Genomic DNA, 24,069 nt, shown 5'->3' with positions numbered 1-24,069 from the left:
TGCATGACGCACGTCCCCGACGTCACGCAAACTAGGATTGCGTGACGCACATCCCCTGACGTCGCACAAAGACACTTTGTGTGACGCAAGAACCTACATCACGCAAAGACACTTTGCGTGACCTATGGAACTTCTTTTTTGACAAAAATATTTTTGATTTAATTTTTAATACATATTGTAATTAAATTCTAAACAATAAATAATATACCAAGAAAAAGTATTTAATTATAAACTATATGAAAATGTACGTGCAAAATGTCCGAACAAAAAAACGAAAAAACTTAAACAGCCTTTGTGTGACGCATTGGCCCACTCCGGCGTTGCGCGAAGTTATATTTTAAAAAACTCAAAAGCTTGAACCAAAACTCAAAAGAAAACAATAGCCAAGTTGAATTGGTCAACAACAAATCACTCCTACTTCAACTACTTGGTGACTAAATAAGAAAAATAGAAGTAATTGAATCCTCAAATCCATAAAATCTCCAAAATCCACTAAACAAATAACGAAAAAAAAAAATCAAGAATATAATATCTAACTGATTCACACTTTGTTCAAAGTTCAACCACTTAATATCATATATTAATAAACATGATCATACACTTCAAAGTTAAACATGATTGTAATATCTCCTGAAATAGGGCCCACAGGGGACACACAAATGTGCCACGTGGACACCTTCCTCACTCATCCACAAGAACTCCTTCACTATAAATAGTAGCTCCTCACCCACATTATCCAAGACCCAATTGAAGCCTTCAAGCAGTGGATTCTGCAAATCCAAAAAAGAAAAGAAAGACCAATGTCTGATTTCACAGAAGATTTTCAAAGCATTAAACCTTCATTTCCTTTCTTAGATATTGACCCAAACATGTAACTAGTAAACCAGTTTGCAGACTAATTCAATATTCCAAGTGTCATGGAATATCCAAGCTTGAATATTCCAGGACAAGATCTTGATAACCTTTGAATATTCCATCAGTTTAACAATAGATAGTACAGAGAGTTGAACAAAGATGAGACAAAGGGGAAGTAGCTGTCCCCATATGCTAGTTATTTCCACACAACCTGAGATACATTAATCATCAAACTACCTACTAATTAAGGCCAGTTACTTGTAGAAATGCTCTGAAATGCTCCCTAACATAATGAAAATAATCATGATAAGAAAATACACTCAACAACTATTATTTAAAAAAAAATAGAAACAATAACAAAAGAAGGTGTATGTTGACCCAATTACCTGATCATTCCTCCAGCAACCGGACCTCTGTTAGCATTCTGTTCAACACTATAAAGATCTTGGATTTTCACGGTGAGCCTGTGCAGAAACAATTCCTCAGTACTTAGTGACTTTGGCCAATCCATGGACGCCACCATATGATGGAATAAATTAAAAGGTTAACACATTATGCATTTTTAATTAAAATGAAATCATAATAGAAGACTGAAACTTACAGCTGCAATTGACAGAATTCTGTCCTCCCAAGGTTGCGGATGGGTAACACCCGCACCAAAGATCATTGTGTTTAACCATCTGCACAAATGTAGAAACAAGATGAAAACCATCTAGATTAGGAAAATAGTTCCATTGATTGAAAAGATGAAATCACGTCCAGACCTCAACTACACTTATGACAAGTTGGGATTAGTGAAAACATTTCAAATCCCTTGCAATATATTCGCGACAGCATGCAATATATTCGCGAGTTTTGATTGTCCATAAGCGTACATGATGGTGTATCTGTACATTTTCGAGTAAGAAAAGAAAATCAAAATGAAGTATTAGTGGACAAAATTTGGTACATCATATGATAAAATCTTTAAATCGTATACTACTGCAATTTCGCAGCAGCATAGAGTGATAAAATCATTAAATTGTCCTCTCAGACTTACCCTGATTCATCATTAATCTTGTCAAAACGAATCCCCTCGGTATATGCAAATCGGTGAGCCTCTGATGATAAATTCACGATCCTTCCTTCTTTGTTGCCTTCCCTTGTTGTCTTTTTCATGGTTTCTAACAGAAGGTTTGTCAAAAGAAAATGGCCTGCAGAACAGTGGTAAGAACTATCAGATCCCAATTTTATACAGAGGATATAACAACTGATTTCAAATGACCTGTATTTTTAAAATGAGAAACGGAAACCTTATTGAACAGCAAAAACTTGGGGGAAGTCGCAGTCTCTATGTGAAAAATGAAGTTTTTCAGGATCCTAATATTATTCCAATCTAACAATTCCGTGTTTCTTTAAACAAAAACAGAAAATTGCAACGATGGGCCAGAACTTTCCTATCTCAAGTTTGTCAACCATATATCCTCATGGAAAAGATTTTCACATCCTAGAGAGAAAGCAAGAGAATTTTATGTTTTGAATACCTAAATGATTGGTTGCAAACTGCATTTCAATGTTGTCTTTTGAAAGCATGAACGGAGTTGCCATAACCCCTGCATTATTACTTCAAACAAACACAGTGGAGAAATTAGCAATAACAATCATCAATCCAAAGGCACACAACCAAGCGTGTATGCAAACACACACAGACACATGTAGTCACAAGTAGCGACTGAGTTATATTCAGCAGTCCAATTTAGATGTCTCACATCAGAATATGCAATGGTCGACCAGATGAGTTATATTCTGATGCAAACTTCCTAACTGATGCCATTGAGCTGAGATCAAGCTCCATGACATCGATTTTGGCCGTGGGGATTTCCTTAAGTATTTCCTCTTTAACATTCCTACCAGCATCAGTATTCCTTACTGCCATGACGACATGAACACCACGCAAGGCTAGAGCTCGTGTTGTCTCCAAACCAAGACCACCCGATGCTCCTGAAATTAAACAGTCTAAGAACTGAAAAAGGCAAAACATTTCAAATTGCTCTCATAAGAGCCATTACTTGTCTCACATTTAGCTTCCCAGTGTACTACGTTGCCTCTCTCCAAGGCGATGACAAGTTGCTCTCATAAGAGCCATTACTTGTCTCACATTTAGCTTCCCAGTGTACCTCTGCCCAGCAACAATGGAACAAAGCTATAAAAAGGTAAATAGGTAAATTATCTTCACAAGCTGTTTTGGGCGACACCAACTGCGTCATGCAAAGAAGTTTTGCGCGACGCATGTGCACCTGCGTCACGCAAAGTCAACAAAAGAAGCGTAAAACATTCTTGGTTTGGCGCCAAAATCTTACGGGACGCACAAAACGTCATGCAAACAGCCTTTGCGTGACGGTTTGTGTTTAGCGTCGCGTAAACAGACTTTGCGCGACGAATTTGGCTGCGTTGCGCAAACATGTTTTTGTACTAGTGTCAAAACGTGGGGCCCTAAAACCCAATGTTGTAGGATCAAATCCTACATAGCGTGATTCTGTTCTTGTTAGGTCTAATTACATTGAAATGACTCCACTAATCACACCCCCAATTAACCTCATTCTCTCCTTGTCAGTGACCATGGGCTAATTTGACTGGATTTCATCTTCGTCTGCGAATGTGCATGAATTTAGTTCCAACACAATATTTAACCGAAAAGTTGAATGTGTTTTAGAATAAACACACGTGATTAAAAGTTGTTTCTAAAAGATGCGATAGAGTCAAGTTTCATATAAAACACATGCAATTTATCTCATGGAATTGCAGATCAAAATCCAACCCACAGGTAACTCAAAAGTAGCAACAAGGATACACAAACTTAATACAAACTAACTAAATAGTTAGCAGATTAAGGAAACACCCAGAGACTTCACCAAAGAGACAAAATTTAGAAGCGGCTCCATAAATATTTCTCCATCTCATCCATATCACTCGACCATTGTCATGAAAATTTTATTACTCTTATTTATTGCTGTCTATTTTCTTTTGCTAACAAATTCCCTTGCTATGTCTCACAAGCATCATTGTATTTTGGGTTATGCAGAGACCAAAATTTTAAATTAAATTTTATAAACTAAATAGTGTGAATGTTGTGAATTATTACTTAAATGTTAATTCACATGTTTATTTTTTATTGATGACACATTATTTAATTTGTAAATTTAATTTAAAATTTTAATTTTCTTAACATTATCTTTTTATTTTTGGGATAAAAATATAATTTCATTTCCTACGACTTCCAATACATTTTCTGACCACTGCCCCTCCACCGCACAAATTTATTACCAAAAAGTAAAAAAGTTTTTCTTTTTTCTTTTTATTGCTTGGGATGTAAAGAAACTTACGCGTATGATCTTCGACAGATTCCAATATCAAACCTTTGAATTTCGTGATGAGTACAGATAATCGTATATCGTACGATCAGAATTTATTTTAAAATTTAAATTTAAAATTAAATATAAATAATATTTAATAAAAAATAACCGTAAAATGTTCGATGAACGTTATCGATCACGGAATCTCTAAGATCTTTAGAAAAATGATCAGGCCAAGATCGTTTTCCATTAAAAAGTAGCCTAAAAGGTATTGCAGGAGGAAAATTACCAAACCAAATACAAAAATGGCTAGAATTATGTGCCAAATAAACAAAACCATCAACGGACATGTTGAACTTCTCTGAAAATGTGATTAATCGTGTAATTCGGAATCTGCTGCAGTAGATGTGAAAAAAGATTACTCAAATAAAAATAAAAGAGTTTTTAGAATAGTAAAAATTTTATTTTTATAATCTAGTTGTAGCATTATTTGTATTATCTTTCTAATAGAGATAAAATCTACATATGTTGACGGGCACTAATTCTATTAAAGAAATGATACAAGTAATGGTATAACTAGATAATATTGCACCGTTACTCTAAAACTAGTTGTTCAAATTAATGGAGCGGTTGCCCACACTTTATACCACTTCTGTAAAAAATTGACAGGCTTGAGAGGGTAGCATTTAACAATATACACCCACCACCAACCACACGGCCCAAGGACACCCCCACCACACCCCCTCTCCCCACCTTCGAAGTACAAGGGAAGTGCCTTTATTAATCCCACCTGTAATTTCAAGCTTTACCCATTTTATACCCATCTCTCTCTTCCCCACATTCTTCACTTCACTCTCTCTCCTCCTCTCTCACACACCTTCCCTGCATTCATCAATGGCTACTTTCTCCTTCTCCTCTGCCTCTCTTTCCTCTTACTACCACATTTTTTTCACCCTCCTTGCATTCCTCGTTTCTGGTTTAATCTTCCTGCTCACCCACAAGTCCAAATCCAAGCACCCCAACCTCCCTCCCGGTCCGCCGGGATGGCCGATTGTCGGCAACCTCTTCCAGTTTGCCCGCTCCGGAAAACCATTCTTCCAGTACGCCGATGATCTCCGGCAAAAGTACGGCCCCATTTTCACTCTCAAAATGGGTACCCGAACCATGATCATCCTGAGCGACGCCAAGCTCGTCCACGAAGCGTTGATCGAGAAGGGCGCGGTCTTCGCCACCCGACCCAGAGAGAACCCTACCCGAACAATCTTCAGCTGCAACAAGTTCACCGTCAACGCCGCTGTCTACGGCCCGGTGTGGCGGTCCCTGCGGCGGAACATGGTCCAGAACATGCTCAGCTCCACTCGCCTCAAGGAGTTCCGAAGTGTTCGAGAAAATGCCATGGACACACTCATCGAGCGGATTAAGGCCGACGCCAAGGCCAATGACGGCGTCGTTTCGGTCCTCAAAAACGCGCGCTTCGCCGTGTTTTGCATCCTTTTGGCAATGTGTTTCGGGATCGAGATGGACGAGGAGACCGTGGAGAAAATGGATCAGATAATGAAAAAGGTTTTAATCGTGCTCGACCCGAGAATCGACGATTATTTGCCGATTTTAAGCCCCTTTTTCTCCAAGCAGAGGAAGAGGGCTCTGGAAGTGAGAAACGAGCAGATTCAGTTCATTGTCCCGTTCATCGAACGACGTCTCAGGGCGCTCGAGAACCCAGGGTCGGATCTCAAGGCGACGTCATTCTCCTACCTCGACACTCTTTTCGATCTCAAAGTGGAGGGACGAAAATCTTCGCCTTCTCATGCTGAATTGGTCACGCTTTGTTCGGAGTTTCTGAATGGCGGCACTGACACGACGGCGACGGCTCTCGAATGGGGAATTGCTCAGCTCATAGCAAATCCGGACATTCAAGAGAAGCTGTACAGCGAAGTTAAAGCGAGTGTGGGCGACAGAAAAGTTGACGAGAAAGATGTGGAGAAAATGCCTTACTTGCAAGCCGTAGTGAAGGAGCTTTTACGTAAACACCCTCCTACCTACTTTTCGCTAACCCATGCAGTAACTGAGCCTATTACTTTGGCCGGGTACGACATACCGACGGATGTAAATGTTGAGATTTACTTGCCCGGCATATCGGACGACTCGAAATTGTGGTCCAACCCAGAAAAGTTCGATCCTGACCGGTTTGTGTCCGGTAGGGAGGAGGCGGATATAACCGGGGTGACCGGAGTTAAAATGATGCCGTTCGGGGTCGGCAGGAGGATATGCCCGGGGTTGGGCATGGCGACCGTGCATGTTCATCTAATGCTGGCTAGAATGGTGCAGGAGTTCGAGTGGAGTGCTTACCAGGCTAGTGAGAAGATAGATTTTGCTGGAAAATTGGAGTTCACTGTGGTGATGAAGAACACTCTTAGAGCTATGATCAAGCCTCGAATCTGATTGATTCGGTGGAAAAATCTAATAAATTTTGATATAATACGGATATATAGCGTTTATCATATGTACATCTTGTTTTTCATTTTAATCTGTATCATGGATCACCGTTTCGTATTGTTTTTCGTTTTATTTCTTATGTTTTGGTTATTTTTAAGTGTTTATGGATTTAAAAAATTATTTTGTTGTACTTTAAGGAATAATTAGTTGTAAAATAAAACAGCTTGAGCATTTGATATGAAAAACAGTATAAAAGCGTTTGGTAAATTTTAATGTAAAGTGAGATAATTGTATTTGCTAACATAAATGATTGCTCTTTTTTTTTTTTTTTTTTTTGTTAGTTATTCTATAGTGTTATTACACAGAAATAATGGATTTTACTCTGGATTTTTTTAGTTCTTCTATAGTGTTATTGAAAAATTATTCTATAATGTTTTGTTTTGTTTCTTTTTTTATTTTTTATTTTTTCAGTTGATCTACAATTTCATATGAAATTAAAAAAATAAAAATATTACTCTTATTATATATTTGTATATTACTCTCTAATAAAGATGAGATCTACATGTGTTGGTGGACTCCACCTCCATTAGAGGTGTTGCACAATTAATGGTATTAATATGTGGTAAGTGTAGTCACTGTTCTAAAAATTCTCGCTTAGTGCCGCCTAGGCAAGGTTAGACCATCTCCAAAGAAGATGTCAAATTTTGAACATAAAATTTAAATTTGACATCCTACATGACACTTTGACATATTTTAACGTTTCGCTCTCAACCTAATATGTCAAATTAAACTATTATTTTATTACATTATTTTGTTTTCTTAATTTTTGTTTTATATTTTAAATTTTACACATATAAATCATTCATGATAATTGAAACCCAACAAATAACTTTTTTTTCTGGTTGAACACTAATAAGGACATGATCCTCATCTTTGTTGAACGAATAACTTATCTCTTGCTTCCAACACCACGAATAACTTTTTCCTTGCTCCAGACAACAAAATCTCATCAGTTTGAACACTGAGCTCTCTCTGTCAAATCGAAAGAAGACCTATCGTTTTTATTCATGTGATCAGAGATGAATTGTCTCCAGAATCTCACAGGGTTTCTCATCCATTCCGCACACACATATTCCATAAACATTCACAATTTTCTTTACCAATTAATTAATCTTTTTTCATTTCATTTTTTTTCCAAATCTCATATCCTCTGTTTTGCCTCTCCAGAGCTTCGGGAGCTAATCCCAGGAGGCCTTCGGCAGGATATGAACAGACTGCATGTTCAATAATCAACATTTATTATAATAAATGATTAAACAAATTAAAAAAAATATTTGAAGCTGCTGTCATATTTGACAACATCCCTTTTTGCTGCCATTCCATGTCATGCCACATAGGATTTGACATTTTGATTGGAAACAATTAGTTGCTGTCTTTTTTTAGTGTTATAGCTTATGTGGACATTTTAACATCTTCTTTGGAGATGCTTTTAGGCGGCTGGCCACCACCCCAATTAATCTCTAGGCATTTGAAATTAAGAAAATGCACCTAGAACTGTTTAGGCATCTGTAGACCGTCTAGGCGCCTACTTAGGCACCCGTTTAGATCACGAATCTCACTCAAACAAGAAATAGATAACTTTTATTTTGCGTTATGTTCTAATACTTTATAATCTATATGTCATTCTATTTTCTCATTTATATATCTCAATATAGTTATGTGCTTTTAAGTATACACAAACACTTATTTATACGATGGATAATAAACTTACTTAAATCCTCCTAGGCCCCGCCTAGACGCCTAGACGCTAGGCTCCAGCCTACTGCTCAACTAACACCCGGTGTCTTTTAGAACTTTGCGTGTAGCACTACTAAAAAAGCATTAGACAAATATTGGGTATCCATCGCTTTTTTTATTTTTTTGGCCAACTACTTCTGTTAAGTTCATTTAAAATATTGCTTTGCACAAGTATAACATGTAAACGTTTGTTAAGCATTGATCGTGCTTAGTACCAATATCTACAATACATGATACATTTTCACTTCTACTTTTTGATTCTCTACACTGGTTTCGAAGCTTTTCGTACGAGATAAATTAGCTTAGCTTAATTAAGAAAGCAAATTGTAAATTGTCTTGCACTCTATCTTAACTAAGACGTTTAAATTTCTTGTAATCTTAAGTTCCTTGTGTGTCAAGTATTGCGGAAAAAGTCGTATAAAAAAATTAAATATGGTGCAACTGAGTGTGGGGTAGAATTTGAGAGGATTAGTAATAGTTAAAAGTGGTTAAATTTAACAAACTGCATGCTTGTGTAATTAAAGTCAAAACTTGAGTCCATCTGTATTTATGTACATTAAAGCAATCAGTTGCTACGTACTTTAAATTTTGGAAGAAATAATTATATCGTGTGAATGTGTGTCTTCTTCCATTCCACAGAATCTGTCGATGAATCCTACGTGACCACCATGAATGTTGTTCTTGACCGCAAAGCCACACCTGATGTGATACTTTATATATGTGTGTGTGTGTGTCTGTATGTATCTTGCCTAAACTTAGCTTTATCAATTCCTCAGGCTTGTTTTAATGTTTTTGTTTTTGAACAAGTGGTATGAAAAGCGAGAATCGCTGAGCACAAGATCTCGAGTGCAAGATGTCAATGAGTTTAATCATTTGAAATTGTTTACATATTTACTTCAAAAGATATTAGCAATAATGCAATTGTTGTGCAATCAACCATCGAATTATGTGACTTGGCTCGAGATCATGGCAAGATTGGCTATGGTCAAGCGTAGCATCATTTCATGATGACCCTTACGATACAAATACATCAAACAAAAACATTTGATACAAAAATTTGTCATTGTGAACTAAAACTTTATGTGCTCATAGAATACTTGTTACAAGATGTATCATTTCACGTATTATATAATATGAATGAGCTTCTCACTTTTGAGTAAAATAATAACACCATGTAACATTGTTTCAAGTATATTAAAAATTCCAAATCTTCATCTAGCAATGTGATAAGATAATCAAAACCGTATATTGTAGGGACATAAGTAAACGATTACTTCACACACAAAACTTACAAGCGTTTTGAGAGAAAAACTTAACCCGGTTGAGAATTCAGACATATTTCTTTAAAAGCGGGAATGGAGAGAAAATTATACAACTAACGATGTGGCTGGTATTCTTTCTTCCCATGGATCGAGGATTTAACGAGGGAGGGGTGATTACAGCAGTCGTACAAGTGGAGGTGGAATACGGACCAGACAAGGATTGTCTACCCTCCTAGTTTCGGTGTCTTCCCATGTCCTCTTGTTTTGTGTGATCACAGTTAAGTCACGTCAACATTTTATATTATTTTTTTATAAAGATAATAAGACAAAAATAAATAGTAATATAAAATATTAACGTAGCTTAATCGTGATCACACAAACAAAGAGCACGGAAGGACACTGAAACTAAGAGGGCAGATAATCCTTGTCCATACGGACCACGATCATGTCAATATGTCTGCATCGTGGCATTCATAAGCCGAATAATTTGGTTCCCTTTTCATGTGAATACTTATGTGTCGATATTGCATCTTGGAAAAGCTGCCCTGAGTCATTATTTGTACATCGTATCCTAAGAGAGATTTAATGTATCCAACATCCAAAAATGCATTTTCGTTCTATTTATATTACAACATGCAATATGTAAGTTATAATTTATATTATAACACGTAATATATACGATTTTTGTATGGATAGATTTCTCACATTGTAGGTATACGCTTTGCACCATCATACTCTAAAGTACACTACCATGACCATCTGTACAAGTAACACTTTCAGCAGTCTTAAATGTAATGAAATTGTTGCTTGCTTCTTATTTATTTGTACCTTGATCTCACAATTATATAAACGGTAGTGTTAGAGAGACTAAATTTATAGACAAAATTTTGAAAACTAAAAGACATGGAAATTAATGATCAATTTATTATTTAAGCGTTGATAAACGTACTCATTCCTATTAATGACATATCATTTAGTTTCCAAATTTTATCTTTAAACTTAATCTCCTTAACATTACTTCTTCTTTTTATAAATATAAATAATAGGGAACTGTTGTCTGCCGTTCAAAAAATCATATTGAACTCATCTTTAGAAGAGAAAAAAGAACAATGAGTGTAAACGCTACATATAGAAGAGGCTTGACTTTATATAGGCCATTAAATTGTTGTCTCGTGGCAGTTTAAATAGTCGGGGTCTCTTTTGAGTTTTCAAGATCATGCCAACAAAGAAAATATTTCACTTTATAAGTTATTTCACCTCATCTTTACTTGTAAGTAAATGGAAGGTTTAACGTTTAACTATTATAGATGGTGAGTTTAATATCATATTATTATGAAGGGTAATACTTGAGATATCAAATTTTTTAAACTAAATGATGTGTCACCAATAAGAAACAAACACGTTAATTAACACTTAATTATTACCACCCCCACCTGTCCTCCACCACCGCTATTGCCTCTGCACCACCGGTCCACCACCATGATCACACACGACCATCGCCACTATCATCACCACTACACCCTGCCATTGTATGCAGAGTGGTTCATAGGTGATAACTTTCTTTGACCACCACCACCTTAACAATGACCATTTTCATTGCTTTCACCACATTACTCCGACCACCGTTTCCAACACCACTGCCACCATCAGCCCCACTGGTCATATTGTGTGATGTAGAAACAACTACAAGAGCATGACTGTCAGTGTCTGTTGACTAGTGTACTTACTAGTTACGAAACTCAACCGATATTGCCGGCTGACACAAAACATAATTTTTCTTTTTCCAAAATTCAATGTCATACATTACACGCACAAACATTTACAGCACTAGATAACTCTCTGTGCCAATGCTTTTTGCCAACTACTAACAAACACTCTCTACTTGCAAATTTTACTATTCCGATGTGTCACACGACTGTAGAAAAGCTATATTGGATTCGGGTTGAACAAAATCAATAGAGTAGTAATTTTCACAATCTGTCGCTTGATTCTTCTTGGGTGTACTCAATCCAATAGCGAGAAAATAAAATTAGGAACATAGGCGCTAAGCGCAGTGCGCAATGGTTTTTTGGAGCACTTTCCAATCACATAAAGCCTAAAGTTGACACAAAGAGTGATTAAAAGTGTTTATCCATGCGCCTAAGGTTCTATGTTCCAACCCTCTCCCCTAATATCGCTTGTATTAAAAAGGGCGTAAAGTTGAATTCGAGATCAAGTTTGGGGTCTAAATCATTAGCTTAATCCCATTTTACCCCTTCCCAAGCTTCATCAATTCCCCATATAAAAGGGGAGAGTGCTCAAACAGATTCCTTCTCTCCATTTCCATGGCAATGAGTTGACAGTAAGGGCATACATGTGAAATACATAACCTCCAGCAAGCAACCTTTATCTGCTACTACTTATAGAGCTGATCTACCAAAACTACCCAAGACCAGCCACCCGAACAACGAAACAAAAGCAAGTGAATCAAAACGAAAAGTAAAATCACTTTTCGATTATATATACAGCAAGCAGAAGAGCCAACAACCGACTTCCTAAGAGAAGGTAACAATGCTATTTTTACTTCCAAACTTTTACGACATACCCATTCTCAATCGCTGCCCGATCAGATGTATTAGCGGATGTATCCTGAATTCAAAGGTACCAATGTGCCTACGGATTTGATGGGCTTTCTACATGCTTATTTGCCAAGTCCTTAGAAATCTGATTACTCTCAGTTAAGGGGGAGCTATTCTCCCTGGCATCCGTTGCATCACCCTCTGATGCTGCATGATCTTCTTGAATGGGGTCCATACCATGGTTTTCATGAGTTCTTGATGCGCGACTATTCAGGAGATAGCGATAAGAATGGGTATTGAAGGACTCTGTACCGTAATGAGACCGAATAGCCGAACTGAACAAGGGTTGCATGCGGCGTTTTCTCTCAGGAAACTCGCGCAATGATATTCTACAAACAGGACATGTGGAATGCTGCTGAAGCCATATGTCTATACAGGTCACATGGAAGGAGTGCTCACAATAGGGGAGGATCCGCAATACATCATCACCATGGTATTCTGCGAGGCAAACAGTGCATCTGCAAAATAAAAGAAAAATGAAATTTCATTAGAAAAATGCAAGGATTAAGAGATAACATGTTTGACCATATTGATTGAAATTGAAATTGTTGTAAAGTGCCAAGAGTATAGGTGAACATAACAAAAATATTCATTTGATTCTCATTGCTTTTTCTCTTTTCTTTTAACCACTAAAGCAACAGAGAATAAGAGAAAAATTCTGAAACACGTTATTGAGTATTCAGATACCAGACTAAACGTTTACTGTATGTTCTTCATTGGAATGTCACTCAAATTGCAAACTTGACCTCAGTAAAGAGAGAAACAGCAGGCTTGACTAGGTCAAAAAGAGAACCTTCACATATTGCCAGAACATTGAAATGAAAGGATTAAGGAACCAAAAACCTTAAAACATTTCGGGATATGCAATAACCAACAAAGTACAAAAAATGGGAAGAGAAATGATTCAGGATAGCAGGATACTGGCTCAGACTCAAAGAACTATTATGTGGTCGATTTACATTGTCAGGCATTAACAAGGATAACTTTTACTGCAGAAGAACACTGCATTTTCCGGATTTTTTAAAACTTACAAAATAAGAGAGCTCCAAAAGAACTGGGAAATGTTATATAGCCCTTTAAATATGCCTACATTGCATCATAACGAAAATACTGCACTTTTTAAGAAATATATGAAAAGTAACATTTGATATCAGAAATCACAAGGGTGGCAATAGCTCTAAGTGCACGTGAAGATAGAAATACTTACATTGATCAATTACTTCTTAAAATACTTTTGGGAACACTAAATAAGTAGCCACTGGCTTTTAGAAACATAAGAAAATGATCTATGATTACACACTGAATACAGCTGAGGATGAATCAGAGGCTATACAAGATTGAAGTGGACAAGTACCTAGCGTAAACTTCATTCTTATATACATTCACTGACCTTCCAAGCTCAAGGACATATTAACCTCTCTCAAACTACAAAGTGTCTTTTACGAGAAAATTAAACATCACAGACAGAAATTCTAAAATTCTCCATAAACAAATGTTAACCAATGTATCACATCCCACAGTCCAGAACAAATCTAAAATTCTCCATGAGAAAAACAGGGTATGTGGCATCATGGAAGTCTATTGAACATTAAAATGCTGTATTATGTAACCGGAAAAAAGAGAATAAAAGAGGCGTGCTTCTAAGAAACATTATCATCATTTAGGTATGGAAAGAGGAGATTAGCATCTCAAACTAAACATTATCAGTATTAGCCAAAGTACTTGATATTTGCAACTCCCAATGGTCCAAAAGTTTTACAAGTTAGAATTGGTCGATTCTACAGTATCTCCCAACGAGAAACTTTAGAACGAACACTGGAAATCCTTCCCTCTACCCCTTTCCCAGGTATTTTCAAATTCCAATACTAAACAAATTATAAGACATATGGTTGAGAATCTGAATTGGAATAGTTACCTATACCAAATATTATGGAAAATTGAAATAATGCACTCAAGTCCAAAATAGTGAAAAATCATCATATATCTCGCAAACATTGCATATTACAATCATTCAAATGATAAAAACTGCAAACAGCAATTAAAGTGAGGTATGGAAGAATTAAAGAAATAACATACTGAGCATCTTCTGCTGCTGAAAAAAATGCATCACTGTACTTCTTTGTTGGAAACTTGGCTACTACTACAGGTTCAACGCCATGCAATCCCCGCTCCAGCTGTATACAAATTAAGTGAAAACCATTTAAATTCATGATCAAAGATACGTATTCCACATAAGCTCGTATTATAAAAAGAAAGAAAATTGGAATATATATATATATATATAGGTCTAATAAATCAACAACCTGTTTGTATATATTTTATGTGATTCACCAGAATAAGTAAAGAGATATACAAAGACCAAAAGATATATTAAATAGTCTAAATGGTACACTAACTACCAATTCAAAATGACAAACTAAACTCAGGAAGTCGCAAAAGAAAGTTGAAAATAAATATTATGCATAAAACTACGAGAAAATTTGGTCCCTGAACTTGTCACAACATGGAGCAATAGTCCTTTTGAGTAACACCTTAAGAGATTAAAGGGGAAAATAAGGAGTTCTAATGGAGTTATCCAAAAGGACCATTGCTGCACACTATGACAAGTTCTTTACCCAATTACCAACAGTCACTGACTTTTAGTTCAGGAACCAAAGCTTGAACTAGACTAAAGTCTGGGGGCCATTGCTCCAAATCTCTCTAAACTAAAATCCAAGAACCTTGTTCAATGTAGAAAATGATAAGAACTACATATTATGACAAAACGCACAATAACTAAATAAGGACATAATTACTGAAAGAGTAAGATCTAAGTACAGTGAAACCATTGACAGTCGTGCCAAGAAATTTTTCCTTCATTTCCAATGAAAAATGGAAAATTCCCAGATTCTATTTTATCCTAACAAGATTAAAATCAAAGCCAATTACTGATAAACGAACAATCCATTCATCCATTCCAGAAAACAAATCAAAAGTAAAGAACTGAAAAGGATGAAACATACAATACTGAGATCGGATCTGGAAGCTATCGGGAAGGAGCGTCTAGAAACATTGAGGTGAATCCTCGCACAGACAAGCCTGGTGCACACGAACACGATGAACATGGTGCTCACCGCGAACCCAATCACCGTCATCACCAGGTTTATCCCTGAAGATATCATGACTCTGTATTTGGGATTTCCAATTTACCCAAATTCACAACAAGCTCAAAATTTATTCAGAAAAAATCAAGACCCGTCAGTCACTCTCACACACACTGCACTGAATTGGGTAAGATTTTCCACTGAGGTAGTGGAAATTCTGAGATATGGGTTTTGTATTGCTGGTGTTGCAGGTTCTAGTGCTGCTGTTGCTTCTGGGATTGAGCCAATTGTCATGGACAGGACAGCTCAAAGATTAGTTTTTGTGTGGCAGTGAAGAGAGGGGGGAGAAGAGGACTGCTTCAGTGTAGGAGGGAAGAAGGCAGGACTGGATAAGGAGAAAGCCATGGAGGGATTGAGCAGAGCCAGGGACTGAGGAAGCCCATGTAACTGGAATCACACAAAATAAGAGGGATATGATGTACTCGAGGAAGGAGGGATTTGCTCAGATCCAAAGGAAAATCCAGGTTTTGGGTGTTGGGTTAAGATTGGATACTGACTTCAGTCACTAAACAGTGTTGACCGTACAGCAATTAAAATCTAATTAAACATTTTTTTTAATTACAAATATAGAGATAAGTATATTTTATGTCAAAAAATCCACATATGTAAAATAAAAGACATCACTAATGTTTTTGAACCAATATGCTAATTTCTATGTTACATGAGATGGAATAGTAATAGAGGAAGTTGTGAAATTTGACAACACTTTCTAATCTATTTTTAGTAATTAATAAATGCTTTTCATAATTTTTATTTTTTTTTATTCTTATATTTTTTAAGAATACTAACAATAACTGATAAAAGTAAATAATGTGCAAGTGACCCTTTACCACAGTGGTGAAAAGGTGTTAAGCTCTTGCATGACGACGTAGGTTAAAATCTTGTCAGTTGCTAATCTAATAAAATCTATCGTTTGACCAAAAAAAAGAAAGTAAAAAAAGTAATAAATAATGGTTTAAATCCAACATATCTGTTGGATAACCAAATTTAAAATAAAAAAACATTAATGTGACACATAAGTGTGACAACCCGTTTCAAATTTTAAGTTTTTATTTTATTTTAAAAGCGTGAATTTACGAAAATGCCATAGAGACAAAGATTTTGACTTATGTTGACCATCGTCTAGAGAGACGTATGACTTATTCTTTTAACATATTCTCGTAATACTCGTAGATGTGAACGCATAGGCAAAAGCCGTTTGCGAGTCCGGATTATAAGGGTTTAGTTATGGACGTTTGAAAATGACTATTTAAAATTTAGTTATAAATTATTTGAATTTCCCACCTTGTGGGAAAGTGGCCAATCTGATTTTAGGCACAAGTAGGAAAGAACCAATTAAATTAGAGGGAGAGGGTGAGACCCAATCATAAATAGAAAGAAGAAAAAAAAAAAAAAAAAAAAATCCCAGCTTTCCCGTGGGTTTTTCCAACTCGCGACCACCCATTTTCCAAGGTTGATTCCGGCCAACTCCGGTGGATTTTTTCGACGCCACCACCACCATCTTGAAGCTCTCATTCCCCTCTACAAAACCCACCCAAGAACCACCTTGATTAACCACGGTATGTGGCGGTTTGAGGCCACGAAAGTTGGCGGTTCTCACGGTGCTCCAGGCACCCTTTTTGATTTTCCGGCAAATCGGCAAAGTGATGGCCGATGCCACCACTTGGGCTTTGTAGTCCATGATCCCATGAGCAAAACCCAACTAACCTTGACCCAGTTGGACCACTGTAGAAGACGAATCGACATCGGGAAGTTTTAGGCACCCGCCGGCTTTGTGGGCAAAATTGACCATCTTCCGTCCACTTTTGGACTTTGTGTCAGGTATGAAAGTTGCTCCATTCACTGAGATCTTCATTTCTGTGAAGTTTGAGAATTTTTGGAAATAGTTGGATTTTCCGGCGAGTCGGGGCGGCCGACCGCCAACCGCGGCGGCGCGTGGCCAGTGGGCTGCCAATGCTATTTTTAGGCTATGTCGAATGTCTTGAATTCAGTTTTGTTATTTGAATGACGTAGGTTGATCATTGGAACCTAAATTTGTTACGATACGTTACTTGATAAAAATGTGAATCGACGATCCGACTGTTGGATCGTCACCAAAATTGGATACATTATATTACGTAATATTTAAAGATCATAGGAATTTATGGATCGGGAATCCGACGTACGGATCTTCCTGAATTGGATTTGTAAGTTAATAAAATAAATGTTCACGACCACTTGTTTTAGGCAATTGGCGGAGATCCGACTGTTGGATCGTAATGAAATTTTAATATGTTGTTCTAGAAACATATTGTGGATCGTTGGGAGTTACGGATTGAAAATCTGATATGCGGATCTTCCGGGTCGAGTTATACAGGGTTGTTGACCCTACCGTCGATCTTTGATCGACTGTTGACATGTGGTCAATGAGTCTCAAACTATTTTAGAGTGCCCTTGAGGTTGTGTTTTATGTGAATTACGTATTCTACGGATAAGAATTCTGAGATGTGATTTGATAATTGGTCACATGGACCAATCATTCAGGATGCCTCGATGCGTGCGCTAGAGAATCATAGCGTGGACTCCAGGTGAGTGCATCTTTTCCTTTTTATCGTACATATTATTGAGAGTTCTATCGACACTTTTAAATTGATTAGGTATATTACTTTCATATATAATTATTATGAATGCTTGAAGTACTATATGAACTACGAATGGTTTGATCCCTATTTAGGGTACGTAGGCAGTCTAACGAGACGTTAGATGCAGCCATAATATATTTGAGACAAAAGCCTTATTTGGGAAATTGAGTAATGCGAACGAAATTGGTAAAGGCAAGTTTTAGTTTTGTGAATTAGTTAGTTAATTAGTGTTAATTGGGTTGTCATGGATAATTATCCCTGAAAATAAGTAGTTCGGGAGTAGGGCGTTATTGATTGTACATTTCACACCGTATTGTTTATAATTGAAAATGCTACAACATGGTTGAGTATTAGATTGCATCATGATATATCCATATGTATACTACTTGCATATAATTATTGGGAATGCTTTCAAGTGCAAAGGTGAACGCAGGACACCCAGGTAAGCTTCAGGTGAGTACATGTTGATGTTAGTGATGGTAGTGAGTACGATTGTGTTGAGATATAGTATAGCTCATAAACCTGCACCCCGGTGTTAGTGCTCCCGCCCGTGGCCAGGGCACAGTCCTTCACGTGATGTTCACCTCCCGCACCTTACGCTCACCTTGGATCCAAGGTAGGTGCACAGTCATGTGTACAGACCACTTTAGGTGGTTCCAACTCGTAGGTGACCCGCGATTATTCGCACAGTCTTCACGCGATCGTAGCACTTGAGCGTATTTATTTACACCCAATCATGTCGTACAGACTACTTTAGGTGGTTCCGACTCGTGTGCAGGTATACTTTGAGCTATTGGTTAGCCATGATTAATGAGATATGGATAAGTCGTACATGTCACTATAGGTGACTCCGACTTATATGTTAGCCATGATTGATGAGATATGGATAAGTCGTACAGGTCACTATAGGTGACTCCGACTTATATGCTAGCCATGATTGATGAGATATGGATAAGTTGTACATGTCATTTTAGATGACTCTGACTGGCATATCATTTTGTATTGATTAAGTTCATTTGGCCTACTTATTAATGCATGGTGGAGTTGATGGCAAGCCGTGGTTTTGGTCATTTCTGAGTATGGTTTGGATATATGTATATATGTTGTATTGTCCTATAGAAAATGATAAGGGAATTACAGTGAGGGGTTATTACTGTTTGAAAGGTAATAGTTTTGGGAAACTTGGTTTTACAGCTTACTCACACTTTCTGTTTTGTACCCCTTCAGGTTTTAACTGCTGAGTTCGTATCGACGAGGATATATATAGCTAATCTTAGTTTTGGTGGCTACTTTTAAGGGTATGATTCTTATTCACACTACTGTACTTTACTTATGCTCTGACATCGCGTGTGAAATGGGTTCGCTCCCATTCGTAGCACACTCTGGTATTTAGACACTTTTAGTTTCAAATTTATGCACATTTTGTACACTATCACACTTTATGGCTTCGTCACCTTCCAGGTGTCGGCCAACACAGCTCGATTTGGGGTCCTAGTGGACATTCCAAGTCGAGGTGTGTCATAAGCCTTCAAATTTAAATTTTATGTTTAAAATTTGAAATCTCCTTGGAGATGGTCTAAGGAGACTATCTTAAAAGTGGGACTCTCTAGCGCCTCATGTCATCTTTAAAGAAAATGTCAACTTTTAGATGGAATGGCACTGTGCATATTTGCCGTAAAAAATTCAACCAAAATATTATTTGCTGACTGAATTTGTAAACTCTGTAATTAGGAGCAAATTTGACATCAATGCCAATTTTTTTAATTCATTTTAATGGTAGGTCTCTTATTCCACTAACATTTCAACTAATACAAATTTTTTTTCAATATTTTTTTAATAATTACAACCATTTAAAGCTCTGTTTAAATAAGAAAATAACATTTGACAATTTGGTTGGAGAAGCATGAAATTTGAAATAGGACTTCAAATTGCCAAATCAGTCATCAATTGTAATTTGATTCTTATAATTTGACATTTTCTTTGGAGATGGTTTCTCTTTAAATTATATTTTGCAAATGTTGATAAACATATTTATATTCTATTAGCGACGCATCACATGATTTATAAATTTGATATAAAAAGTTAGTTTACAACATCTCTTTATTTATTTAGAATAACCATATTTACACTGATTTTCAAATAGAGCTGCACGATTTTAATTTTCTCACACTACATTCTTATAATATGAAATCATAACAATTTATGTTTTTGAGTTGTTTAACTTTCTGAACCCTTGTAAAAGTGAGGAGTGACCATTATGCTACTTGTTTTTTAATTGACATGAAATTCACACTTACACAACGTCAAACTTTGATTTCTTTGAAACAACAATAGTCTCACAATTAGGCAGCCTAGAAACGGGTTCACATCACATCTACCAAAATTAATTAACGAATTAACTAACTTAATTAATCTTTGTTAACGTAGTCAATTAATCAACTAAATTAAGCTCATGCTTCAAATTTATTGGTGTACAATCTATTATATTTTATTCTAAGCCAAAAAATAATCTATTACTATTTTATAATTACTAGCACTTTACATGACTAACTATTTCGTACACCTTTAAGTTTAAGATTATTGGCAACTGAGATCATTTCTAATAGAAAAGGTTAAAGGTCTAAAAGTCAAATGAACATAAAAAGTTTTGTGACGAGTATGATGATGCCGAAATCAACCAAGTCCGTATCCAAGCTATTCAGCCAAAATTGGAGATACCGTTCTCATGGGTGGCAAACAACTTACTGAACCCCAAGCTATTCATATCTGTGTGTATTTGAAGGTACTACAAATCAATACCAAGTGATAGGTATGTTGTATTCGGAATCACTTTTGCCCTGTTATTAAACACAAGAAAAATTAATGAAAAGAGTTTGAAAACTTTGAGTTTTAACTACAATGACAAAATAAAGGGTAAAGTGAATAGTATTATGATTGACTTTTTAGTGTAAAAATATGATTTTTTGTTAAAGTGAACAATACCGAAAGTTTTTCATTAAAGTTCCCTGGCGAAAGGAGGCATGAGTCTTCCATTGTCAACTTTGAAAGGCATTTTACTGTATAGAAGTGTACAGAAAGATTAATTGTCAATATATATTTACCATTCTCTATAGATTTTCTAGGTGTTTTTTCTTTTTCATCTTGGCTTGTGCATTTTAGATGCGGGGGGCGCTTCGGTAAAGAGACCAACATGAGGTCAGGCATGACCAAAACACAAGGGGTTTTATATTTTTGTGAGAGTTCAGATCACAGTGGCCCTTCACAAGTTTTTTTCCTTAGATTCAATCAAAAACTTACAAATAGGCAGGTTAAAATAACCAAATGTTTTGTAAGTGACAAATATTGGTGCCACTAAAAAATCCGAATCAGTTTATTATTCATACAATGTCTCATCTATAAAAAATTATTCTTACAATGTGAATGTGGCGTCATCCAGCACATTAATAAAATATGAGATCATTTATTAGAATTAAAACAAATAGTTGATATCAATAAAAATATTATTCATATATAGCTGGAAGAGGTCTCTACCATTCGAGAGGCATTGGAGGAGTGCAGCAGACATGGTTTGTCAAACATTATCATTGAGTCTGATGCCTGTGAAGTTATTAGAATGATGATAAGGAAGGAGATCGGTGTTTATGCGGAGGTGGAAAGCATAGTGCATGACATTTGGGCTGTTACAAATGATGTGGGGAGGACTGATTCGTTCAAGTTTGTTCGTTAAGAAGGCAACCGAGCGACACATTATGTTGCAGCGTTTATTCAAAAAGTTGGAGGTTCTTTTAGATGGGATTGTATTGGTCAGGAGTTCCTTTTTAACATTTTGGCTCAAGATGTAAACATTTTAATTTAATCCTTGAATTATCAACTCAGTGAAAATTAGATCCCTAAACTATTTTTTTTTTCTTCAGAAAAATCAGTCCTTAAGTTATAAAAATCTGTCAATTACTTCCCTAATATTATATTCAAAGTTAATATATTCAATTTTCCATTAATTTAAATCACATTACTTGCATATGATACACATTGGAGGGTAGATTAGTAGTTTTTCATAAAGAAATAGTGTATGGAGTCAACGTTGGAGGGTAAATTGGTAGTTTTACATAAGAAATAGTGTAAGTTAACTTTAGAGGGTAAATTAGACGTTAGATTCACAATCTATATGAAATTTTAAGGGCTTATAGGCGAGGAAATAACGGTATTACACTCGAAAGTATGTCAAGTGACTTAAGTTAATGAAAAATTGGATGAAATAACTTTGAATATAATAGTAGAGATGAAATTAGCAATTTTTAATGAATTTAGGGACTTATTTTATCCAAAAAATAATAATTTAGGAACCTAATTTTCACTAAAATGATAGTTTAGGTCCAAATTTAAGTCACGGCTAAAATAATTTAAAAAAATTATTTAACTCAAAATTCAACCAAAAATTCTATAAATACCTATGTATTTGTTCAAATATCCACACAAAACTCATTTTTCTCCTGCAATTCTTCAAATTTTTCTTTCTACCATTTCTTCTCATTTTCAAATTTTTCAAGATGGCAAAAGAGCCTGATAGAGGTCATAATTGGACCTTTGACGAAGATATTGCTTTATGTTTGGCATGGATTTCTATTAGCGAAGATGGTGCCGTCGACACGAATCAAAATAGAAAGGTTTTGTGGGGTAAAATCGTTGATAAGTTCCATGAAAACTCCAACGCCGATTGAAGGGAAGCTGGTGGTGTTTATGATTGGTGGAAGATTATCAACAAAATGTGCACTTTGTGGAAGGGAAGCTTGGAGAGAGCCACAGTTGACATGCCTACTGGAAGGGGGGCCCCAGAAATTGTGAGTTTCTTTGTTGATATTTTATTTGTCATGTACATAATAGTATTTTTTGCAACCAATTGGTTTTATGTATTTGTTGCATAGGGTGACAAAGCAATGGCAATTTACAAGACAAGAACTACACCAAAAAATCAAGCTTTTAAGTTGCGTCATGCTTGGAACATCCTCAAGATTGTCTGAGGTGGAGAACCGATGCGGACCAACAATGGAGAAGATTATTTCATAGTGAAGCCCCACCCCCCTCAATGATGTCAATGAAGGTGTGAATGTTGCTGACAATGAAGGTGTCGAACAAATGACCCCAACTTCTTATTTTGCAAGGCCACTAGGTAGAGATAAGCAAAAGGAAGCAAAGAGAAAAGGGAAGTCCCAAGATCCAATAAGTGCACAACTTGCTAGCGGATTGGCAAGAATGAACGAAAATCATATCTCTCAGCAAGAAGAATCGGTCCAAATGCGTTTGGCCATGAAGGAAGAAGGGGATAGGGAGCAAGAAAGGTTTGAAATTAATTTGATGATGGAGGACCTCGACAAATATACTCCATAGAGGAAGAAATATTTGCGTGGTAAGTAAAAGGACATTTTACGAAAGAATGCCACAAGGAGTATATTTCAAGATGATGATTCATCTCAAGACTATCACCCAAGTCCATCACCAAGTCCAGATGGTGGATATCATTATTAAGTTTATGTAGTTTATAAGTTTTCGATTGTATTAAGTTTATGTGGTTTATTAATTGTCATTTGATTTAAGTTTATGTGGTTTATTAAATATCGTTTGTATTAAGTTTATGTGGTTTATCATGATTTTCATGTATTGATTTAGTGATTTTTCAAAATTTATCGGAATTTAAATATTTTTGGATTAAAATGTTCATAAAATTAATTTAGGATAATCCATATAATTTTTTTTTTAAAGTTAATTTAAAAAAAAAAATTAGCCTAAATTCATTCTTTAATAATATCGGGCTAAAATTTTAGGCTAGAAGGGTTGGAGTAGAAAAGTTGTTTCTAAGCTAAAACCTAAATTTCTGGGCTAAATATTTTTAGATTTTAGGTCAGGATTGGAGATGGTCTTAGTAGGGGAATCCGAACGCAAGACCTCATATGCATATGTGAATGAACTGAGCTACAATCCATTTGCTCATTATTGATTATCCTTATCTGTAC

General features: G+C 36.1%; 3 protein-coding genes and 1 long non-coding RNA gene across 4 annotated transcripts; 2 read left to right on the top strand and 2 right to left on the bottom strand.

Annotated features, from left to right (window-relative positions):
• Positions 1 to 608: 608 nt before the first annotated feature.
• Positions 609 to 2,823, bottom strand: LOC137748002 (short-chain dehydrogenase TIC 32, chloroplastic-like). The gene is made up of 5 exons (XM_088677221.1): positions 2,604 to 2,823; positions 2,379 to 2,458; positions 1,895 to 2,048; positions 1,457 to 1,535; positions 609 to 770 (listed from the first exon to the last, which is right to left on the bottom strand). The coding sequence occupies exons 1-5, from the start codon at positions 2,768 to 2,770 to the stop codon at positions 609 to 611; spliced, it is 642 nt and encodes a 213-aa protein (XP_088533347.1). The 5' UTR covers positions 2,771 to 2,823.
• Positions 2,824 to 4,999: 2,176 nt separating this feature from the next.
• On the top strand, positions 5,000 to 6,737 carry LOC137748222 (cytochrome P450 77A3-like). The gene has a single exon (XM_068488334.2). It carries the CDS (start codon positions 5,082 to 5,084, stop codon positions 6,624 to 6,626), a length of 1,545 nt encoding a protein of 514 aa, XP_068344435.2. The 5' UTR covers positions 5,000 to 5,081; the 3' UTR covers positions 6,627 to 6,737.
• A 5,236-nt stretch (positions 6,738 to 11,973) lies between these two features.
• LOC137748223 (RING-H2 finger protein ATL38) lies at positions 11,974 to 16,113 on the bottom strand. Its single transcript, XM_068488335.2, has 3 exons — positions 15,300 to 16,113; positions 14,374 to 14,471; positions 11,974 to 12,755 (listed from the first exon to the last, which is right to left on the bottom strand). Exons 1-3 carry the CDS (start codon positions 15,456 to 15,458, stop codon positions 12,332 to 12,334), a joined length of 681 nt encoding a protein of 226 aa, XP_068344436.1. The 5' UTR covers positions 15,459 to 16,113; the 3' UTR covers positions 11,974 to 12,331.
• Positions 16,114 to 16,824: 711 nt separating this feature from the next.
• LOC148698397 (uncharacterized) lies at positions 16,825 to 20,221 on the top strand. Its single transcript, XR_015967046.1, has 3 exons — positions 16,825 to 17,261; positions 17,964 to 18,007; positions 19,289 to 20,221. It is a non-coding gene; the product is annotated as an uncharacterized LOC148698397 (long non-coding RNA).
• The last annotated feature ends 3,848 nt before the right edge of the window (positions 20,222 to 24,069 follow it).

Source organism: Pyrus communis, chromosome 2 (genome assembly GCF_041283825.1).
Source record: "Pyrus communis isolate YQ-2024b chromosome 2, ASM4128382v1, whole genome shotgun sequence".
Classification (NCBI taxonomy): Eukaryota; Viridiplantae; Streptophyta; class Magnoliopsida; order Rosales; family Rosaceae; genus Pyrus; species Pyrus communis.
The sequence above is the reverse complement of the archived record's forward strand: the minus strand, read 5'-3'. Positions and strand labels throughout refer to the sequence as shown.